The 21099-nt window shown below is 41.9% G+C and overlaps 3 protein-coding genes across 5 annotated transcripts; all 3 read right to left on the reverse strand.

Moving 5' to 3' along the window:
* LOC8067386 (vacuolar protein sorting-associated protein 52 A) lies at positions 984-13211 on the reverse strand. Of its 3 annotated transcripts, XM_021450850.1 has the most exons (20): positions 13018-13211; positions 12804-12899; positions 12596-12653; positions 12155-12250; positions 9739-9840; positions 8948-9031; positions 8654-8734; positions 8335-8478; positions 8095-8186; positions 7380-7461; positions 6425-6607; positions 5824-5939; positions 5682-5740; positions 4868-4968; positions 4619-4669; positions 4324-4503; positions 2598-2732; positions 2437-2511; positions 1588-1645; positions 984-1498 (listed from the first exon to the last, which is right to left on the reverse strand). In XM_021450850.1, the coding sequence occupies exons 2-20, from the start codon at positions 12863-12865 to the stop codon at positions 1197-1199; spliced, it is 2061 nt and encodes a 686-aa protein (XP_021306525.1). In that variant the 5' UTR covers positions 12866-12899; positions 13018-13211; the 3' UTR covers positions 984-1196. The 3 variants fall into 3 exon arrangements, with proteins under 3 accessions (XP_021306525.1, XP_021306524.1, XP_021306526.1); XM_021450849.1 differs by lacking the exon at positions 13018-13211 and having other exon boundaries at positions 12804-12987; XM_021450851.1 differs by lacking the exons at positions 984-1498; positions 1588-1645; positions 2437-2511; positions 2598-2732; positions 13018-13211 and adding an exon at positions 3571-3994 and having other exon boundaries at positions 12804-12997.
* On the reverse strand, positions 10121-11710 carry LOC110431640. The gene has a single exon (XM_021450853.1). It carries the CDS (start codon positions 11598-11600, stop codon positions 10395-10397), a length of 1206 nt encoding a protein of 401 aa, XP_021306528.1. The 5' UTR covers positions 11601-11710; the 3' UTR covers positions 10121-10394.
* LOC8067387 (E3 ubiquitin-protein ligase RING1-like) lies at positions 15273-19557 on the reverse strand. Its single transcript, XM_002467004.2, has 2 exons — positions 18105-19557; positions 15273-15531 (listed from the first exon to the last, which is right to left on the reverse strand). Exon 1 carries the CDS (start codon positions 19316-19318, stop codon positions 18122-18124), a length of 1197 nt encoding a protein of 398 aa, XP_002467049.1. The 5' UTR covers positions 19319-19557; the 3' UTR covers positions 15273-15531; positions 18105-18121.

Below are 21099 nucleotides of genomic sequence, written 5' to 3' on the forward strand. Positions count from 1 at the left end.
GAGGTATCTTGGAGGATTTGCAAAGGCCAAACGGATAAGATTGATCGAAAGACGGAGACGTGATGGATTGGTTTCCATTACCGCTTGCATGACGGTCGACTGGTTTTTCCCGTGCAGAATGCAGACTGAAGAGGACAGCAGCGATCACAACTCTCAGAAGTGGCCGGTGGCTGCCATGCAGTGTAGCAAGAAAAGGACACGGCTACAACTACAACGTTGTTGGTTTGCCATCTTTCTTAGGTACTCCCTCAGTCCCATCCGTCCCAAAAAGATTGACGTTTTTTACTTTAAGACATCGTGTTTGACCGTTCGTCTTATTCAAAAAATTTATATAAATTACAAAATAAATTAATCATGAGCAAAATATCTCTAATAATAAAATAAGTCTTAGCAAAATATATAATATTTATGTAAAATTTTTGAATAAGACAAATAGTCAAATAAGATGTCTGAAATTCTAAAACGACACTCTTTTTGGGACGGAGGGAGTACTTGAGTTAATATAGCCTTTCTGACAGGACAATATATAGCCATCTTGTACATGCCAGCATCAAAGAAAAAAAAAAGAGAGTAGCATTATCTCATCTTATTACGGCTTGATCATAGACAAGGGGAATCTTCAAAATCTTAGTTGCTTTGCATTCAATCAATACCAAACGAATTTGGAATACTTGCAAGATTTTGCAAATGCAGGCCCCCCCCCCCCCCCCCCACCCCCCACCAATATTACAGCAGATCAATAGTACCCAGCTTCGGGTGATTCAATAAACTTTGGAAAATAATAGGTCATCAGGAAACTATAGTAACTTTCCAGGATGAAACCATGAGTAGGTTACTGTTACTATTGCCGACTAGTCTGATTGACAAACAACAACAACGGCTCGTTCGGCAGTCGCTGCACCAGGTTTCGTTCCTGGCCATATACTCCAGTTTTGAATACTGGCGTCTCAGTTCCACCCAGAACAACGCCCCGGAACGGCCCGTTCCAAACAAAACGAACATAGTCTATATAGCACATAAAAAATAGCAATAACAGTAACAAACATAAAGTAAAAGATGTTCTAACTGTCCCATTTACAGTACCTACTTTTAAAATCAAACTAAAAATGACAACTGGCACTTGTCAGGTTGGAAGGTTTAAAATAGTCTCGATGATGATGTTTTCTCTGGAAACTCTTGGACGCCATGATAAGCAACTAGAGTGTTCTTGAGTATTTCCTGATTTCATATGAAATAGAGGTGATGGAAACCATATGTCTGTTCAAAGTCGAAACCCCTGAGATTTTTTTCACACATTCTGAGAGCCTGTTATAGTCATTAAGCAACTGAGTCATTGCCGCTTTTAGAATCGCCATCCCAGACAAAAGGTTACTACAAGAAGTTATGACTTCATTGTGCATGATCTCTAGAGCAGTTCTCCACTTCATGGCAAAGTTTTTCACAACTGGTTCAACATCAGCAATATTGGTGTCCTCGGTGTAAGATACCAGGTCTTCCGCTAAAAAGAGGATAAGAATGATCATTTTTTGCATAGTCCCAAGGGTGATAGCATTCACATCAACTGGCATGAAGTTTTCTGCAACTTACAAACATGACTCCTCACAAACCGAAGTAAGTCACTAAAATGTTCCATGAGCAAATCATCCTGTACTCCAACAAAGATGACATGAAAAACTTTGTTTGAAAAGATACAATGAAATAATTTCAGTTCATAAAAAGGAGCCTATAATATGTAAGTTTATCTTGATAGTAAACTAGCAACAGGTCAGTGTTCTTGTGGTGGGGAGGCTATTTAACCTCTCTGACACCTGGGTTTGATTCCCGGGCATTTGGTTTGATTAGAAGACTTTTTTCCTTGAACATGCAGAAGGTTAAAAGGGAAAAAAAAGGATAATGTAGAAGAGCTTGAAAGAAACTCACAACACTGGTAAATCCAAATAAATGGTTGTAAATATTATCTTGTAATCATATCTCAATGTTCTCATTTTCATTCGCCATATGGAATATTATCCAAAAAAATTAGAATAATTAAGATTTAAGAAATTATATTTCAAAGTGTAATGTGCATATCTTTACTCATTCCCAAAGTTTAATAAATGGGCAGTGATCCACCAGTTACCAACAATGAACAATGTGACTAAAGATACTTAGTTTTCTATACCAAATATTTTTATAGTTATCACTTTATGTATTGTGTCAACATATCAGAAATATTGTAAAGGGTCAAAATCACCCATTTGTGGTCTAAAACTTATCCTTAGTGCCCTATTCATTGTCGTAGTGGAGATCGGTTTCAACCTAGCATAAGTTTAATAAAAAATACAAGATCCCACTAGAAGCAAACCAAGCACAACCCACAAGCTGCAACCAGCCTGTTAGTTTATGGCTCAATAATAGTACATAGCGGATACTGAAGACATGAGAGGATTGCTTTACCACAAAAGCCATCATGTTGGTTTCTAACTTCTCTTCAAAATGTCTTTGCAGTTTTTTGGCTTCATCGCCAGCTTCCTGAGAAAAGAAAAGCTACAATAAACTTTCAAAAGAATTGTAATGAGTATAAGGTGAGAAACTATAAATTGAAGCAGGAAACAGACCTTCAGGACAGAGATGGCCATGTCATAATTATTCAAAAGGAAAAGGTGCTGCAGCTTGGTAGTTGTAAAAGTTTGGGAAAGCCTAATAAGTAGGACATCAATAGCTGACTGCAAGCGTTCCAAGTTCATATCAAGCTGCATAAATCATGAATCATACTATCATATAAGTTAGCAACCTAATTAGAGCATTCATGGAACCAAAAGCTGAACGATGGAACAATATCACAATTTGGAATGAATCTGGAACTGGAATTTCTTGTCCCTGCCCCACATTTTTCTTGGGAAAGATCAGAAACTCTATTTTATATTTTTTTGAGGGAACTACTCTATTTTATATTCTGATTTTGGTACTAAAGAGAGGTATATTGAAGATAGCTAGCAGATGAGCGTTGTGAAACAGTGGCCAGACAATGGTTTTCTCAATTGTGAATGCATTTTTTTCTCAAACACGAAGGAGAGTTGTGTATCATTATATTAAGAATAGGAAAATCACTCCTTAAAACCCCACGCAGACTCACACACACACACACTACTACACTAGAGTGCTACAATGCTACATACAACAAGAGCACCTTTACCCATGGTAAAAATGACCTCGACCTTTATAACCTAAAATAACTCAACTCAGCAAAGGCACAAGGGGAAGGAGGAATGAAATGCCTCTAACCCTGGCTAAACTCCAAATTCTCACTACCTAGTGTAAACGCTATCACTAGATTAGGAGACAAACCATCAAATACACACCTGATGTGATGATTCCACAAAGTCCAGGATCCAAGGTGCAGCCAAGGCTCAAGCCCATGTGCAGCCAAGTCATATATTTTCCTCTGAACATTTTCAATTTGAATTCAGATGAAATGGCTGGTCCCTTCCTAAACTTCCAAAAAATCCTGGTGTTTTCTTATGAAAAAAGGCGAGATTTTCTTAGCTATAACTTTTACTTTTTCTTGCATTTTTGTGAATCGCTGATTAGTTTTTTTTCTCGAATACGCAAAATATTTGTGCATCATTGTAACTAAGGTAGAAGAGTTTAACCATACAAACAACAACACACTACTGGCTAGCATCCTAGGAGGTCTATAGGAATACAGCTGGAGGCTAGATCATCCTAGCACATAGATTCAAGTTTTGATATACACAAAAGGTAGACAACCGAGATATGGGCAGCAATGCCGCTTAAGAAGTGGCCTTGTGTCTCCGCTGCTGCCTGTGCGACCCGTTTTCATCCGGGAAGAACGCGTGCAGTGCTTTGACATTGGACGTGTTCGACCCAGCCTCGAAGAGCTCCTCGTAGGCCTTCCTTCCCAACGCGCTTGGTACAAATTGGAAAATAGCACATTGGGTGGTATATTCCAACAGCCCAGCTTGTATTTTGACCAAATTTCCACCATACAAATCTGATTTTATTGAGTAGCATAAGAGGTACTATAATTGCCTATTCCTGAATAAAGATTTCCAGTTGTAGTCCACTTTTATGAATGTTTTTTATAGAAACCTGTGTACCAGTCCTATTTGAAATTGAACGAGAGCAGACAGACAATTTACTTGCATAACGATGACCAAGTGAACAACTTCAGAAGTGAGATATATGTAAGTAGGTCATCAACTCATCAAGGAACTATTTAAGTAACAATTTAAAAACAATGTTTTTATCAATATGAGCTTAGTATATATACAGCTGCTTGCAATACTAAAAAAGGCAGTGGCATTATGTAATTAAACAAACCTGACCATCTCCACATTCAGCATTAAGCTGAACAAGGGATGCTGTGAACTCCACATAGCACCTTGCAATATGGTGTGGACGGGTACCATCTATCCATATTGTTTGAGCATCACACTGATATAAGCTTTGAAGATACATGTCAAACACTACCTTGAAACGTGGCCAGAGATACATCAGAGCCTAAAGCAGATACGAGAGGGTCATGATCAAGATATAAGAAACTAAAAAACAGAACAAGTGGAAGTTGACAGCTGATTGATTTGTCACTCATACAAAATTGTGGCTCCTTACAAACCTTATCAAAATAGTTATCAAGACAAGGAAGCCGTCTGTCACACATAACCAACTGAAACAAAAAAGGAACAGTATGTGGTTAACTAACAAGCAAAATGTGCTATATTAGAAAGAAAAATAGTTTAGCAAATGATCCATAATCTTATGGTTTAAGAAATTAACTTGGTGCAATTACAGTATGTGCTATCAGCAATAACACATTTTCTTTTGTTGGTTACACAATTAATACATTGTATTTATACATTCCTACCTGGTGCTTCCTAGTTATGCAGATTATGAGCATGAGGCATACAGCATCATGACAATTTGCAAGAGTGATATCCAAATGTTGACCAATAACAGCAAAAGGTCCTGAAAGTGATGGTGAGAATATGAGATTTTGTCACAACATTTGAAGCTGATGCTGCATCATAGATGATACTTTGAGGACCATCATGATTTTTGCCACTGCGAGGATTCCCCTTTCACCCAGGTTCAAGTCCTCTCGAGGCGAAGCTGGAGTATAAGTGAATTTCCACCTCCCCATCAGCAAAGCCAGAGGTCACGAGTTCGAATCCTACTAGGCACAATTAAATAAAATAATTGTTGCCCGCTCCTATTCCACGCCTGAGACCTGAGCCTCAACATGAGGGGGAGTGTTGGAGTATAAGCGAATTGCCCACCTCTCCCCATCAGCTTAAGCTTTTGGATTGAACTAGCTGGTGCATGCAACTCAATAGGGCATATTATCTCAGTTTTTTGGCCAAAAACAGAGTGGAAATATGCTTATGACAAGATCCCAATTAATCCCGCAATGCCCTTGGTATAACCAGACCCATAACAAATTTTAAATCACATTGCTTAATCCCAGTCAGATTCACTCCATTTGCTTGACCTGTTAATGTTTCACTCGATCTACAGCCACGACAATGGTTGTAGTTGTCCAATCTATTCTTTTGAAAGGTAAATGATGCGTAGTAGATGTTGGCACAGTGACATCAAATCTTTTCCCTAACAAAATAAAGAGTGTCCCTGAAGACAGTGGAGAGAAGACAAACGAATCATAAAACAACAAAAGAACGTACCTTCGAAAACTTGATAAAACAGTGACTCTTCTCCAAAGAATGATTCTAGGAAAAGATACCTGAAAAGTAAAATAGAAACTGTTGGTAATGTTAGCATACTCACTTATATTATTACTTGATTGTAGACCAAATTGATAGATACTCAGAGCTTGCAGTGTCCATCAGAAGCTTCTGAAGGCTCCTGAAAATAACTTCATATGGGTATTTACGAGAGTTGCCTTGAGATATATGCGGAACCAAGCCAGGTTGATGAATCTCCTGAAAAGTAAGGTAAACGGGATTATTAAATAGAACAATACTTACTAAAGCACCATTTGCTGAATGTTGCACCTTGGAGGGCTAGGGTCCAAAAAACATGCAACATTGCTGAATCTCCAAACCTAGCTAGAGCTCTGTTGCTCGCTATTGAGGAGCTTCTCTATTGAAGCTTGGCAGGGGCATGAGGTATCAATAGCCTCCTTGCCCAGGGGTTGAATGAGAGTTAATTTTGGGTCGACGTCACCTACTTTGTGTGTCAAGGGCTAGTCTGTTTAATTTGGACATAACGGTGTGAGTGGGTGTGCCTTGTATGTATGGGTTCTTATCGCATTTCTTCTTCTAAATATGATATTTGCAGCTCTTCTGCAGATCGAGAGGAAAAAATGCAACATTTTGCATTTGAAGTCAATGCTTCCATGTTGCTCTGAACAGGAAAAGAATGTTTACAGAGTAAAGCAACTTCTTTGATGTGTTCAATCAAGTACCTTCAGAATATTTGCACGTTCACCTAATGAAAACATGAAACCATGATTTCTCAGATGCTCTCTTCCTCTTATTATAATATCAATGATACTGGTATCATGTCCACTAAAATCACTGATTACACCAATATTTAGCTTCAACCTCTCCAATGCTTCTACATACACATGAAAGTATGTACTCAGCACCTGTTTGCAAAAGGGAAGGTGAGAACAAATTAAACCAAGATCACCAGGAACATAACTATCCAGTAGAATTACTTTAAAAAAAAAAGAGTGGAAGGTCATTATGACACTATGACTATGGGCACCACAAAAGCAGATGCACAGGCAATTTTTCCTTACTAAAAGAAGCAGTACTCTGTCATATTCCAAATTCATAAGCTTTCCTCATGAATAGAAAATTCATGGAGACCTACAATTTGAGAACCAAATCACTAATGGGTAGCATGTACACTACTGGCTGCACAATGACATATTAGTAGGTTGGATGACACCCAATTCGGATGTTGGTAAAAACATATTAGTAGGTTACTCGTAGGTAACAATGTGCTTCAGTTATCCAGAAATGACAACTCCATTGCTCCATCAATACCATAGGACAAACAAAGGTGCAACAGCTGAAGGCCACTATGTGGAAGGATGGCTAGAGCTTGATGCCAGATAAAGGAATCATAACTCATACTGCCTGAGTCTTAGAGAATTGTGAAAACAGACAAAATGCAGTTTTCATTATGCAAACTAATGCCCAAAGTAGTCATTTTTTGTATAGTCAATGGAATCACCAAAACTTAAAAGATCGAGCATCAAAAGCAAAGTCTCATCCTTCCTCCATCTAGTTAGATCACTTTCAGACACTGAGGCTTATACCTCCACGCACACTTGGAAACCCTGTTCAGATTCCAACAGATCATACAGATTTAGTCAAGGAGAAACTAACTAGAACATCATACAGATTTACCTTATTCATTGTATCAACATATGATGCACACAAATCACCATACGTCTCGGAACCATGCTCTTTAAGAAACAGAACGAGATACCTAAGAAACCATGTAAGCTATAATTATTTCATGCAGCAAATTAATATAAAGTGGTATGCATTTTATTGCATTTGCGACAGGGGAATGAATCTCAACACAAATAAAGAAAGCAAGCATGCTATTTTGATCCAATTATCCATTAATGCAACATATGGCTAACAAATATGGTGTACGATGTGTATTAGATACAATCAGAACAGAAACAACACTTTTTCATATCCTAAATTCGGAATTCACTAGTCAAATTGTTCTCCCAATCCCCCAAAATAACAATAAATATAATAATAAACTGAAATAGTTTCTTCACTGCCCATATAGTTTAAATTTGAAGCATTACTGAGCTGAGCATGAAACTAACTCCAACAAATGCACTAAATGTTTGGTGCATGGCAGTATAATTTTTTGTAGGGAAAACGGGGTAGGTGACATGAGCAAAACAAAAGGACGATGAACAAAGAAGAGTCATGCATCAAACTATCATGTGCAGCAGACACAGTAAATCAAAAGATGGCAAGAGTGTGAATAACATTTTCCCCATGAACTGCGCGTTAGAAGTTAACACCTTAGAAGATAATTATTGTAAGGAGAGAAAATTTTACTTCATGTATGAAATTAGTTTTGCACAGCATATACCTATGCTTCTGAAGCAAATTTTGTTGCAATATCTGTATATTAGTCCCAGGTTTTCTCATAGCAAAGAATATCTCCATAATATGGCTGGAAATCTGAAATGGCAAATGCAGCGAAAGATGGGCTTGAAACATCACTCCAGATCCACATATTAACTACCGAACTAACATAACAAGAAATTTAGAGGGAACAAACATATCGTCCATCAGAACCAGAAACAGTGAATAACCCATATGATGTAACCTTGGATAGTGCCTTTTGTCGAAGCCTTTCCAATTCTTGCTTAATATCATTCAGAGCTTGTGATGCATTAATCAACGGATCATCTTGAACGAATTTCAACTTTCTGCTAAGGATCTCCAGACTTCTGGCATAACCATCATTTACCTAACAAAAGAAACTGGAATAGCAACTCATATGAACTATATGGGGGAAAAAAAAAGAACAGCAAGTCATTGTTCCTGAAAACTGACAACTTGCAGTGTACAAGATAAAACAGGAAGAAAACAATCAAAATGCAAAACCATAGCATCAAATATCTGAGCCTTTTTAGGACAGTTACCTCTCCGTTAACAAGAATATTTACCAAACTAGGAGGAGCAACTATCTCTTCAACAAACCCAGCAAGCTTTGTCTCAACAAACTGGGCATGTTTAAGATTTCATGTCAGCACATTTAATGATAATAAAGGCTCAAATGCATGTGTACTGCACACTGTATGTTACACTTGCAAGATATTAGTGGAAGGATCAATCAAATTGCTGTGAAAACTAATGTTACTTGTAAGCTAATTTGTGAAAATACAGGAAACCATTGATGTCAACATATGGTATGTGCTATGCATGCTTGCCCTGACCTTGCGGTTCCTCAGTTTCAAGCTTATATCCCAGGATTTCTCCTGAAGGCTTCTAATTTCTGAGCTTATCAAACCTATATGGACCTGCCAAGTGAATCATTAAAGTAATTTTCAGTGATTCGATTATAATCAAAAGCTAATTTGAGCAAAAGCTGCTATAGAACATCTTTGTGCGAATTTAGTACAAAGTAAATAAACCATCGTGAACTTGTAAAGCGACACTATAATCGATGAAATCAATTAGTAATGGATTTCCTTTTAATAAAAAGGAACACTTGACAGGACCATTTTATCTCTTGGTAAATAAAGTAGTAGTTTGATCTATAGAATGTATGAAAAAAAAGGTGACACCTGGGTTAGTGATTTGTCATATTCTGGGACAAATTCCATGGAACCATAATATTACAACAAAGCTAAGGAGATTACATATGAATAATATGTGCCTCCTGTATGACCATGTAACGCAGCCAACCAATTTATCATGCCAAGAGAGACTGAAAGCCCAATTTAAGAGAACATAAAAGTAGCATCAAGTTTCATAGGTAAACACAAACTGGTAACCACATGATCTTTGAAGAAGATAAAAAAAAAACTACTGTGAACTACAAATAAAAACACTCCCATGTTTTGTATATCCACATTAACGAACTGCACCACCATTCCAGCAGTTGTTTTGCGTTTGTGCAGAACAACAGACCTACGATCTATTTAGCTACATCAATCAAAGGAATTCGACCTAAAACATGGAAATGCCAAAAAAAAAGGTATGCATATACTGGTTGAGTATATACCTGGAATCCACTAAGAATTGATCCTATTTGTGACAAAATAATGTCACAGTCATGAATCTGATCATGCAACAGAACAAGGCTGTCATTATCTTCAATATAATCCTGAGGACATAAACAAACATTCTCTAAGACCCATGTGTTTAGATGCAATATTTCCACATAAAAATTCAAAATGCATAAATAAAAAATATGCAGAATAGCAGAGCATGTTTATTTGGTTGATAAAATATAGGACACAACATCGCTGGCTACGAAAAATATACAGATCTGTTCCATAAGTCATATGATGCAGCTATTGAATAAACGCCTGTAAATAAGTTACAACACAAAGTTATAGATTATAAGGCACCAAATTAGATATTGATTTTGACATTAAAAAATGGGTGTCAGAATATGCGATTGGAAGCAGTAGAATTGGTTGCTAATTTTGAATTTTGCCAAAATGTGAAGGTTTAGCTTGCACATCAGTTCTACTGCTTGCACTGCTGCACACATTGCAGCAGAAATTGTACACGTAGTATAATACAAGCTGATTGCTGCAAGTTCTGGAACCATTGCAGATTGCACTGCATTGCTTCAGTCTTCAGCGAAGAAGATACTCGGTTGATGATGAATTCCCATGCCATGATTTCCCCCCAATACACGGTGTTCACTGCCTAACTGAAGGGCTTCTGCAGCAGCGCGGTGAGGTAGACCTCGTCCTTGCCACTGTTGCCGCCTCCGGCGACGCTCTTGTCGGCGGCGACCCACTTGATGGTCTTGTAGCCGAGCCTCCGCAGCATGGTGGCGTAGACACCCTCCAGGTCACTCCTCCGGCACCAAAAGTGGTCCACCCAGAGCAGCCCGCCGGGGCGCAGCACACGGTCCGCGTCGTACCACAGGAACTCCAGCGCTGCCTCCGGGATCCAACGGTTCACGGCGTGCCCCGCACGCACCACGTCCATGGTCCCGTCCGCTACCGGGAACCGCTGCTGCAGCGGCACATGCAGCGGCACCACCCCGCGCGCCGCCGTCGCTTCCGAGTAGGGCGCGCCCAGGTTCATTGTGGTCGTGAGCACCGTGGCGTTGGCGAGCTTCTTGAGCCGCGCCGCCAGCGTGCCCGTGCCGCCGCCAATGTCGAGCCCGAGCCGGATGGGCCCCGCCCGGCTGAGCGAGGCCAACCGCAGCAGCTGCGGCGCCGTCAGGTCCAAGGGCCCCCTCGCGCGGAGGAACCGTGCGGCCTCCGTGCGCGCCACGTCGAAGCCCAGCGACGGCGGCAGGCAGGAGAAGGATTTGCACTTGCCCTCCTTGGGCCATCGGACGGCGGCGTCGGGAAGCGGGGAGAAGGGGTCGGTGGGGAGGAGTTTGGATGCTGATGCGGAAGCGGTCGGGGAGAAGCACCTGCGGCGCGGCAGCGGATGGCATCCGCGGAGGAGGAGGGGCTCGGCGAGGGAGAGGGCGTCGTCGGGGCAGGGCGCGAAGGGGGTGTAGGACATGTAGCGGTGGAGGAGGTCCGGGTGCGCGGAGCAGGCGGACGCGACGGGGGCGAGGCGGGAGTAGAGGACCAGCTCCGCCGGGGGAGGCGGCGGGGGAGGGGACGACGAGCGGAGGTGGTTCAGCTGCGATACGCCCGCGCGGATGGCGTCCAGCTGCCGGATGAGGACCAGGTCCTCGTCGCCGTCCCGTTGCTGCTGCTGGTGCTGGAGAAGGAGCGGCGGCACGGTCGCGGCGCGGAGGGAGAGGTGGTACAGGGACACCAGGTTGGTGGCCACCACCGACAGCAGCAGCAGCACGTTCAGCTTCACGCCGAGGTTGAGGCCACCACCGCACGGCCATCCTGCTCCTCCACCACTGGAGGCGGAGGCCACCCCCGTCCTCCCCATCGCTGGCACGATTGGGTTGGAGAATGTCGGCGGGATCTAGGGGGAAGACTGCTACTGCAGTGAGCTGAGTGAGACACTGGTGTTGACCACTTGACCCCTGTCTGCTGGATTTTGTTAACACTACACGGTCCACTTGACTTGACCCCTGTCTGTTTTTGACTTCTACAAGATCCACGTGTATTTGGTGCAGTAGTTTCTTGTATTTAGGAATTGTTTAGTTCATCCAAAAATAAAAAAAAAATAAGATTTCCTGTCACATCAAATTTTGCACAATTTCTATTGAAGCATTAAATATAGATAAAAATAAAAATTAATTGTATAGTTTGTCTGTAAATCTTTTAATCATAGTTACTTTATGATTAAACAATGTTTGTCAAATAAAAACGAAGTGCTACAGTGTAAAAATTCAAAAAAAATAAATCTAAACAAGGCCTGCGTAGCTAGTTAAAATAGAGGTGAGCGATCTACATAGACATGTTAAAAAACAAATATGCTGCAATTTCTGTTGTGGTTTTAGCAGTGACACAGCTACAGGTTTCAGTAATAACTCATACTTGAATAAGAGCTTCTTCAGTATGGCCTAGGTCGCCCTCAACCAATGTTGCCATGCCTCGCTGTTTTTCACCATTGGTTAAAAGACTTACTAGTACCTGGAGACAACAGAGAGAAGCATGTAATGTGAGCTTTGGTATGACTTATGAGGAAAGATATAGCCTAAGGTTCTAAGAACTTGGGTGAGCTATATTGGGGCTGGAGGAATGCCAAACATCATATGGAAGGTGTGAATTTTGGCATTTGGTAGCCCAAAATGCATCCTCAATGTGTGAATGGTAAACCTCCAATATGTTAAAATGCTCACTTTGCTCCTTTCAAAAAACAAAATGCCAACTATGCAGTTTTATCTGGCTTACATGGGAACAATATCAAACAGCATGCAGATCAATAGTTCATATAAATTGGAGAATGAGAAGAGTATCAAAATGCCCTTGACTGACATCATAGTCCTTGTGCTCTTCAAGCTCCTCCTCCAACTCATCCAGCGATATATCCTCACTGTTAGAAGATCCAGAATATAATATATAGTCGACTGGTGATATATCGTTCAATGAAAAGAAAGGTTAATAGTGAAGCGATGACAAAATTAGAAATCCTAGCACAGCTACGTACTCGCTAGAATTCTAGTGCAAACTGAGATTGCGGTACCTTTCAGATTCTTCATCAAAGGTGATATATCGTTCGATTCGCTTCTTATGGGTCCCAGCCATATGCGTCGTTGATATCGCTTCACACGTGTAGTTCCTCCAAAAAAAATTTTACCGTAGAGATAAATTGCATTTGTCGTCTTAAAAACAGTAGATAGGGGGTGACACCGCTGCGATGCGACGCAGGAATGGACGCGACAGGGGGGGAGGTGTACCTGTACCTCGCGTCGACTTGGAACTGCGGCACCGTCCGGCTGCCGGCGACGAGCCTCTGGATCTCGCTACCCTCCTCTCGCGATCGGGGGATAGCTCCGGTGGCGTGGCCTGGTGGGATTTGGGAAGTTGTGGAGACGCGGAAGCGAGGCTCGCGGACGAGGTGAAGGAAATGGGACTATGGGAGAGCCGGGGCCGCGATCCGATTCGCGCGTTTGTGCCAGCGACCGCGCCGCGGCCCCTCGCTGCGGAAGCCGTTCTATTTTTAGGCTTGTGGAGCAGCCGGCTGTCCGGTTACAAAAAAATTTCAACACATGCACACAGTATTTTTTTAGTTAAGGAACAAATCATTCCGACCTTCACAACCACAAGTGATTGCAGCCAAATCTTACAAGAAAGGGACATAGTCCAGCACCCGCAAAGCGAGTAGTCCAGCTAAAGAACCTGGAGCCTAACAATACCGAAATAAAAGTGGGACACAGCCCAAAGTTCAGCTCCATGTCCAGCTAAAGAACCTGAAGCCTTACATGACCGAAACAAAGAGAGGTATATGTCAGAGTTTAGCTCAACGAGCAACCGATACAAAAATCTGGAAACAACCAAAGTACAGACTTAGAAACTTATGCAGCCAACAATTAGCTAAAAGGACAGACCAGCCATAGACCTGGAAGCAAACCACACCAGCCTCTTCTGATTTTTCCAAGAGCCAAAGAGTTGTAGAGCCACTCTTTCTAGCTGTCTGCAGCCATCTTCGATCATTCTTCTCTCTTGCTCTTTAGACAGCAAGGACCAGTGTTGGATCCAAAAGGTCCATCTGAAAATCACCTGCAAGTAAGATTTAGCAAACAAGTTTTGGAACACTGCATCGTTTCTATTCAACCATAAAACCCAACAAAAGGCCGCTATCCCCACTATCATTTGTTTTCTTAGCCCTGGAGCAAATCTCCTTATCCAAGATCCAAACATGTGAGAAGTAGGCTTTGGAGGCTGAATGTTAAAGGTGATAAATAGCATGTTCCAAATAAATCTAGCCACACGACACTCAAAGAACAGGTGCTGGATGTTTTCATCCAATCCACACAGGTTACACTTAGAATCTCCTTTCCATCTTATTTTTAATAAGTTATCTTTTGTTACGATTACACCTCTTTTTAGGTACCAGAGAAAAAATTTAATTTTTAAAGGCAACTTTGCCTTCCAGAACAGTTCATTATTTCTCTATATAAAGACTACGCTGAGAACATTCCATTTTTTTCCTATTTGCCAAATGAATCTGTCTTTGTCATTATTTTAGTGTACTGGTAGCACTAAAGATACTAAATTAAGCCATTCATTTAGTCTCTCCCCCACTAATCCCGTTCTAAAAGAAATATTCAACGGGGTTGAACTAAGCACAGAAGCTATCGAGACCTCTTTTTTCCTTACTATCCTGAATTTCCGCATTAGCGGTTGTTGATCAATCCATACATTTTCCCAAAACCTTGTTTGGCCACCATTACCTACCTTGAACCTCCCGTGTTGGAGAAGCAACTCCTTCACCTCCATCAAGTCAGACCAGAAGTGTGAATCTCCTAGGCGCTTTTGTATTTGTGACAAGTATTTGTCCTTGACATACTTTCTCTTTAGCACCTCTTGCCACAAGCCATCTTCATTAAAGAGCTTGAACAACCATTTACTAAGTAAACATTTATTCTGGGCTTCTAAATCTAAGATCCCAAACCCCCCATGCTCCTTGGTTTACAAAAAATGTCCCATTTTACTAACCTTCTTATGTTCCTCATATTGCCAGAGAAAACCTAGATCGATAATAATTAGTCTTTTTCGCGCCCCTTTAGGGATGAGAAAAAAAGACATCATGAACACCCCTAGGAAAGGAGTTTCCCTTAATGTAGATAAAATTAACTAATTGTACAGTTTGTCTATAATTTACAAAATAAATCTTTTCAGCTCAGTTAGTCTATTGTTAGACAATAACTATCAAATACAAATAAAAATGATACAGTAACCAAATCCCTCTGGACACGCCCGTCGCTTGTGAATGTCATGTAGGCGTACGTTAGTAGTATATGTTTTAGATGTAGCATGCACACCCTACTGGTGTTTTGCTAACGAAGAGAATGCAGAACGGCACGTGCGGTGCGCCCCTGTGGCTTTGCAAAGCCGCAACTGCATGCAAGAACGCAAACACATTGCACATAGAGTGCACGGTAGGCACAGGCTCACAGCATGCAGCATTCGACAGGAACTACCGCCTATATACAAGTTAAAAGATTGGATTTGGGATTCACCATTTCACAGACCAAGATCATCCAATAAATCTACACAAAGTCTCAACGCGCAGATTCTGCTGCGGGGGCAGTTTTTTGCGCCTTGTCTGCATGATGACCTAACGAACAGCAAGAGAACTAAAGACAAACGATTGTTCCACAACAAACAGACTGTAAATTCCTGTAGGTATAGTCATGGTGACACATAAATACTGCATAGACTTTTCAACAGATCGCCAAAAGGTGAACCTGCAGCCAGATAAAACCTTTGTTAGTACTAGTTGGTCTAAACCACAAAATCATCAAAGAAGTAACAATTGTTGAGGTGCAAAGGACAGCATGAGCAATAGCGCAGACAGACAAAAGGTTTTGCCAATTAAGGTAAAAACAAAAGTCGACAAATTGAAAGCTAACATTGACCGAACCATACGACTGCCTGGTATTTCTTTATTATAAAATATCTTAGACACTGAATGATTTATGTTCCTGGGACAGTTTACAAATGTCATCAGTGCAGGCGGTTCTTTAAACAATATATATATATATTCATGCTGAAGTGTTCCAGTAATTGACTTTCTCTTTGTTCAAGTCATTGTCATCTAGAAAATATCAGATTCTCCACGCCTTTCTTATTATTTTATAAAATATAACACGTGCCCAAGAAGATTATGGATTTCACTATGAAAGCCTTGACATTATTGTAGTGCTCAGGATGATGTGCTCATCCTTTTTGTTAACAATGAAAAAAAGGGGGAAACTATGTTTTTGTATTGACTTGCAAGGTGGTTAAGTGATTATAAAAAATGCAGAAAGACTGAAACACTGAGCAAAGCTACTCCAAGCTGGGTCAATGGTTCTATAGATTGACTTACTTCTGAATCGAACATTACGGAATAACAACAAACTAAAGCAAACAGAAAACAATTGAAACAAACTAAAAACCAATTGAAATAAAGTAGAACATCCTAGGATTCAACTAGAAGACCAGAAATGCAGTTCCCAGGAGCAATACAGTGATATGAATGTTCCGTTACGCTGCACTCATGCATCCGATCCAATGTTGATAAATTGACATTTGTTACCAGGACTAGGGAAGGACACAAACAGAAGTATGGGCAGAATAATATACAATTCTGAGCACTTTAACAATCCAAGTCATCATTTACTTTCAATCTATCATTGTGTATTGGTTAACTATGCAATAAAAAAACAAAATGATATATCATACTCTAGTTGACTACGTTAATATCTGCCCATGGGAACCATGTAGGTAGCCAATTGCGAAGTGCTATATACTGAGAAAGATGTCAGTATAAACCAACCACACTAACTTTGCAAAAACTTTTCTGATTGTTCTGTTACCCATCCTGGAGGAGGGGGGAGGGGGGGGGGGTGTTGTCATTTTTATAATGTATACTGGTTTAAGAAAAAGAAATCCGCTAGATAGACAGATGTTTACTATGACTAAAAGCATGCCAAAACAATGAAACAGCACATACTGTCATAGATATATTTTTTATGCAGAAGCTATAGCCTTCTAGGTAGGCAATTTAAGAACATACAATCATGTTGATTCGCAAGCTTCTCAGTTCACAAATCCTATCTTCTTAACAAGACAATTGATCCCTACAGTTATGCTAGATATGGGATTAGTATAACCAAAAAGGTTTCTTTTCCATAAGATTATAAAGCCTTCCTGAAGAAAGATATTGTTTCTATAGGGACACATCAATGTACTCCTGAAAGCAGGTGATATCATAGTTGACATGAGAGGGTTGGAAGCAAAGAAGCATAGGTTTTGCATTAGATTCCTGAAGTTTCTTCTGCTTCGAATAAGGAATTGATCCCTAATCTTGTGATTAGCAAAGGAAGTGAACATTCAGCCAAAAATTAAGTGTGTTCAATCTAACTTGTACACTTGTAAGATAATAAACCCAAAAAAAACTTGGCCAACAAATTTGGCATGTAAGGCAATTGATCTGGTGCGTTTAGGGTAACACAGAGTACTACCATCCATTGCTCAAACATTATATTTACAACTGGATTCAGGAAATTTCTCATGACATGGTTTCAATTGAACCAATAATCTCTACAGGCAGTAGCAGAGTTCCCAAAGGAGTTCAGAAGGGGCCAATGAGAGTGTAGATTAGCATTGCATACAGCAATTAAATAGTGAAATTAGCTATTGCTTAAACAAGTTTAGGAGGTTAGTGGGGGCCATGGCCCTCCTTGGCCTTAAAGAGGCTCCACCACTCTGTCTAGTGTCTACAGGTAGGAAGTCGCCTTACCACTGCAAACATGATAGAAGCATTGAGTTCATTTTGTTTCAAGATGATAGAAACTTGTTGTGAGTTGTGAACAGCATAGGCCACAGTTGCTGTATGAAATTTAAAGTCACAACATCAAGTATATCAGATTCAAATAATCAGTTAATTGTACTTCTCCAACTTTTCCTGCTTCACCAGGGCTTATAAAGACTTCTCTATGTATGATATGATATACCCCTATAACAATACACAAATGGCATTGCCTTTTATGACATTTTCACTATATTTGGGTGGTTCATTCCCTTGTGTTTAAAAAGAAAACAATAATTCCACTTCAAAACACAACCAATAAATTGAGCTTTGATGAGTGAATAAATAGCTTCAGGCAGGTTAAAATCCACTTCGAAAAAATATATAGCTAGTAACAGTAGCAGAATTTTATTTTGCAAATACCTCCAGCTGATTTGTGATCAATTCTCAATCCACTTCGAATCAAAAAAACTATATAAGTTTATAGCTACTAGTAATGGTAGGAGAATTTTATTTTGCAAATACCTCCAGCTGATTTGTGATCAATTCTTGCTGCTGGGTGGGCCACCATCTTGCGAGCCACTGCCTTGTGAGTTGCTACCACTGCCTCCATTGTTCCCATCCTGCTGCGATGTTTGCCCACTCAATCCACTGAACGGCCATGGCAGCGACACATTGAACCTCCTCTCAACCACCCTTGGATTATCCTGCCTCTCCTCCATTTGTCCATCAGCAGCAGTAGAGCTCCCAGATGCCGCAGCAGCAGCAGCAATACCAACAGCCGGCTGAGGAGGATTAGAGCCCTTCCGCCCCTCATAATCAGGATCATCAGTGGGCAGCTCAAAGCGGCAGATGGGGCACGAGTTGTGAAGCTCAAGCCACGGCACGATGCAGTCGGTGTGGTAGATGTGCTTGCAGGGCATCTGCTTGGCCACCTCCCCAGGCGAGAAATCCTCCTTGCAGACGGCGCACTCAGCGCCCTCCGCAGCTGCAACCATGGTGTGAGTCACGACAACATCGGGGAGCGAGGAGAGGGCCGACTTGGCAGCCGGCGGCGTGCCGTAGCGGTTGGGGTCGTTCTCGGCGAGCTGCTCGATGAGTTGTTCGAGGCCCGGGCCGACGAAGTAATCCCCAAAGCTTGCCCCGCCGAAGCGACCGAGGCCGGGCCCGGAGCCGAGGTTGACGCTGGCGTCGTCGAGGAGGACCTGGATGTTGGCGCCCCCCTCCATGAGGCTGTGGATGTAATTCTGGAAGAACATGACCGGATCGAAGGGCTCCGGCTCGTTCTCGGGGGTGGCCGTGCCGGCGGCGGCGCGCGAGCCGGAGCCGCCGCCGCCGCCGCCGGACCTGATGGGGTGCTGTTGGCCGAGTCCGAGGAAGATGCTGAGGATGGAGGAGATGTCGTTGGGCTGGGACGGGGAGGTCGCGGCGGAGGAGGACGAGGACGAGAAGGTAGGGGACCCGCCGGAGCCGGCTGCTGCTGGGGCGGGGGCGGGGGCGGGGGCGTTGCTGCCAGCGGGGATCGTGGTGGAGGAGGCGAAGGGGAACGGGAAGGGGAGCGGGATGAAGGTGGGGGCAGGGACGGTGACCTCCTCGACGAAGTCGCCGTGGCACTCGGGGCACGAGAGCTCACCGGCGGCGGCGGCGGAGACCGCGATGAGGACGGTGCGGTTGCATTGGTAGCAGAAGTACTGCTTGCGCGCGGCGGCGGCGTAGTAGGCGGCGGCTGGAGTCGACATGGCGGCGCCCGGCGATCTCGCGGCGGGGGGTGGATTGGGATTTTTTTTTTTTTTCCTCGCTCTCGCTCTATCTGACTCTCTCTATGGAATTTAGGTCATCGATTTTCTAGTGCTGTGTTTTGCGGCGAGCGAATACAGATTTCCTCTGGATTTATTTTTATTTATTTTGGGAGCACGGGATTAGAGAGGAGAGGCCACCGTGTCCGTGTTTGGTGTTGGTGAAGTGATAGGATCACCGGCCGGGTTGCGAACTCTCGCGGTGGGCGGCGTTTCGGTTTTGAGGGAGAAACGCGGCAGTAGATTACAATTTGGACGAACCCTCACGTTTCATTCAATCATAGTACGGTGTATAATCAGATCGTGTTAGAAGTTAGAACTGTTTTTGTTTCGGTGCAAATCGCGTATACAACTGTTAATGAATGTTTCTTTTGGACACATCAACAAAAATAATCGTACCATATAGTAATATTCCCTTTATTTTTTAAAGAAAACAAAACAGCTTTTTCGTTTTTTTAGTTCTTTTTGTTCTTGATAGCGTGAACAAACTATTTCTCCGGACCAATATAAGAATTAGATTTTCTCCATTCCGTGTTATTTTCCAGAGGTAGCCCACCCCTCCGGTCGAGTTTGGATAAGAGCATCTCCAAGAGCTTGACTAAAATTAGTAGCTAAATTCAATGTTTAGCCATTTTGTAAAATAGATAACTTCTTAAAAAAGACGAGATTTACAACAGTCTTGGTATCAGATAGCTAGTGTCAATGGTTGGCTATATATGACCAACGAAAATCAAGGGATAGCAAGCTTTCTATTTTACAAAACCAAATAGCACATCTGTTGGAGCCGATTTTTCTACTATAAAAGTTCTAAAAGACCTCCATAATAAGAATAGCAAAGCTGTTGGAGTTGCTCTAAGATATAAGATATAAGAGCATCCCCAACTGTTTTACAAATAGGCTTTGCATTTATGTATTTGCAAAAAAGTCTTAAAAACATTTATTCAACGGTTTGGCATTTGGACTTTGCAATTTTGTTAACTTGGCAAAAAGAGGAGAAGAATTGGCATATATGCCAAGTCTGTTCACACTTGGCATTGGGAAACTTGCGCGAAGTCCGCGCGCGGCTACGGGTTGAGGTCGCGCGAGTTTGGCGACATCCCGCAGCCAGACTTTCGTGCGAACTGTCCATCGGTCTTCCAACAATGCTAGGTACTCCATCGATACCCTCCCAATTGTTTGTGTTTTTGCCTATCGGTCTTCCATCAACGCCAGGTACTCCATCGATGCTATTCGGATCGTTTTTGCCGGCAAAGACTCTAGCCGCCAAACTCCGAGCGGCCATGCACAAACGCTACGACCTCAGCGCCTCGGCGGAAATAAATTTGCCACAAACATTCACCCGATGCGCGGGGAGAAGAAAAGCTTGGCAAAAAAATTGTGTGGGTCTATAATTTTCTTTTTTGCCAAGTGATTAATGCCAAACCATTGGAGATTGCCTCTTTTCACCTTTGCCATATTTTTTTGAGACTTGGCAAACTCTCTCATTTGCCAAACCAATTATGCAAAACGGTTGGGATGCTCTAAGAGCATCTCCAACAGTTATGCAATTAGACTTTGCATTCTTAAAATTTGCCAAAAACCTAAAAAAATGCTCTCTAACAGTTTTGCATTTGACTTATGCATTTTGGCAAACTTGGCATTTGATGGACCAAACTTGGCATTTTTGCATAGCCCCAAAGGTTTGGCATATGATGGAACGTCGACTAAAATCGGTGTTTGGCAAT

The sequence above is a fragment of the Sorghum bicolor genome, chromosome 1, assembly GCF_000003195.3.
Source record: "Sorghum bicolor cultivar BTx623 chromosome 1, Sorghum_bicolor_NCBIv3, whole genome shotgun sequence".
NCBI lineage: Eukaryota > Viridiplantae > Streptophyta > Magnoliopsida > Poales > Poaceae > Sorghum > Sorghum bicolor.

Coding starts and splice junctions, on each gene's coding strand:
- LOC8067387 (XM_002467004.2), bottom strand. CDS start 19,318: ATGTCGACTCCAGCCGCCGCCTACTACGCCGCCGCCGCGCGCAAGCAG.
- LOC8067386 (XM_021450850.1), bottom strand. CDS start 12,865: ATGGCTGGGACCCATAAGAAGCGAATCGAACGATATATCACCTTTGAT. Junction 8,479..8,653: donor ATATTCTTGTTAACGGAGAG/GTAACTGTCCTA, acceptor TTCTTTTGTTAG/GTAAATGATGGTTATGCCAG. Junction 5,940..6,424: donor AACGTGCAAATATTCTGAAG/GTACTTGATTGA, acceptor CTTACTTTTCAG/GAGATTCATCAACCTGGCTT.
- LOC110431640 (XM_021450853.1), bottom strand. CDS start 11,600: ATGGGGAGGACGGGGGTGGCCTCCGCCTCCAGTGGTGGAGGAGCAGGA.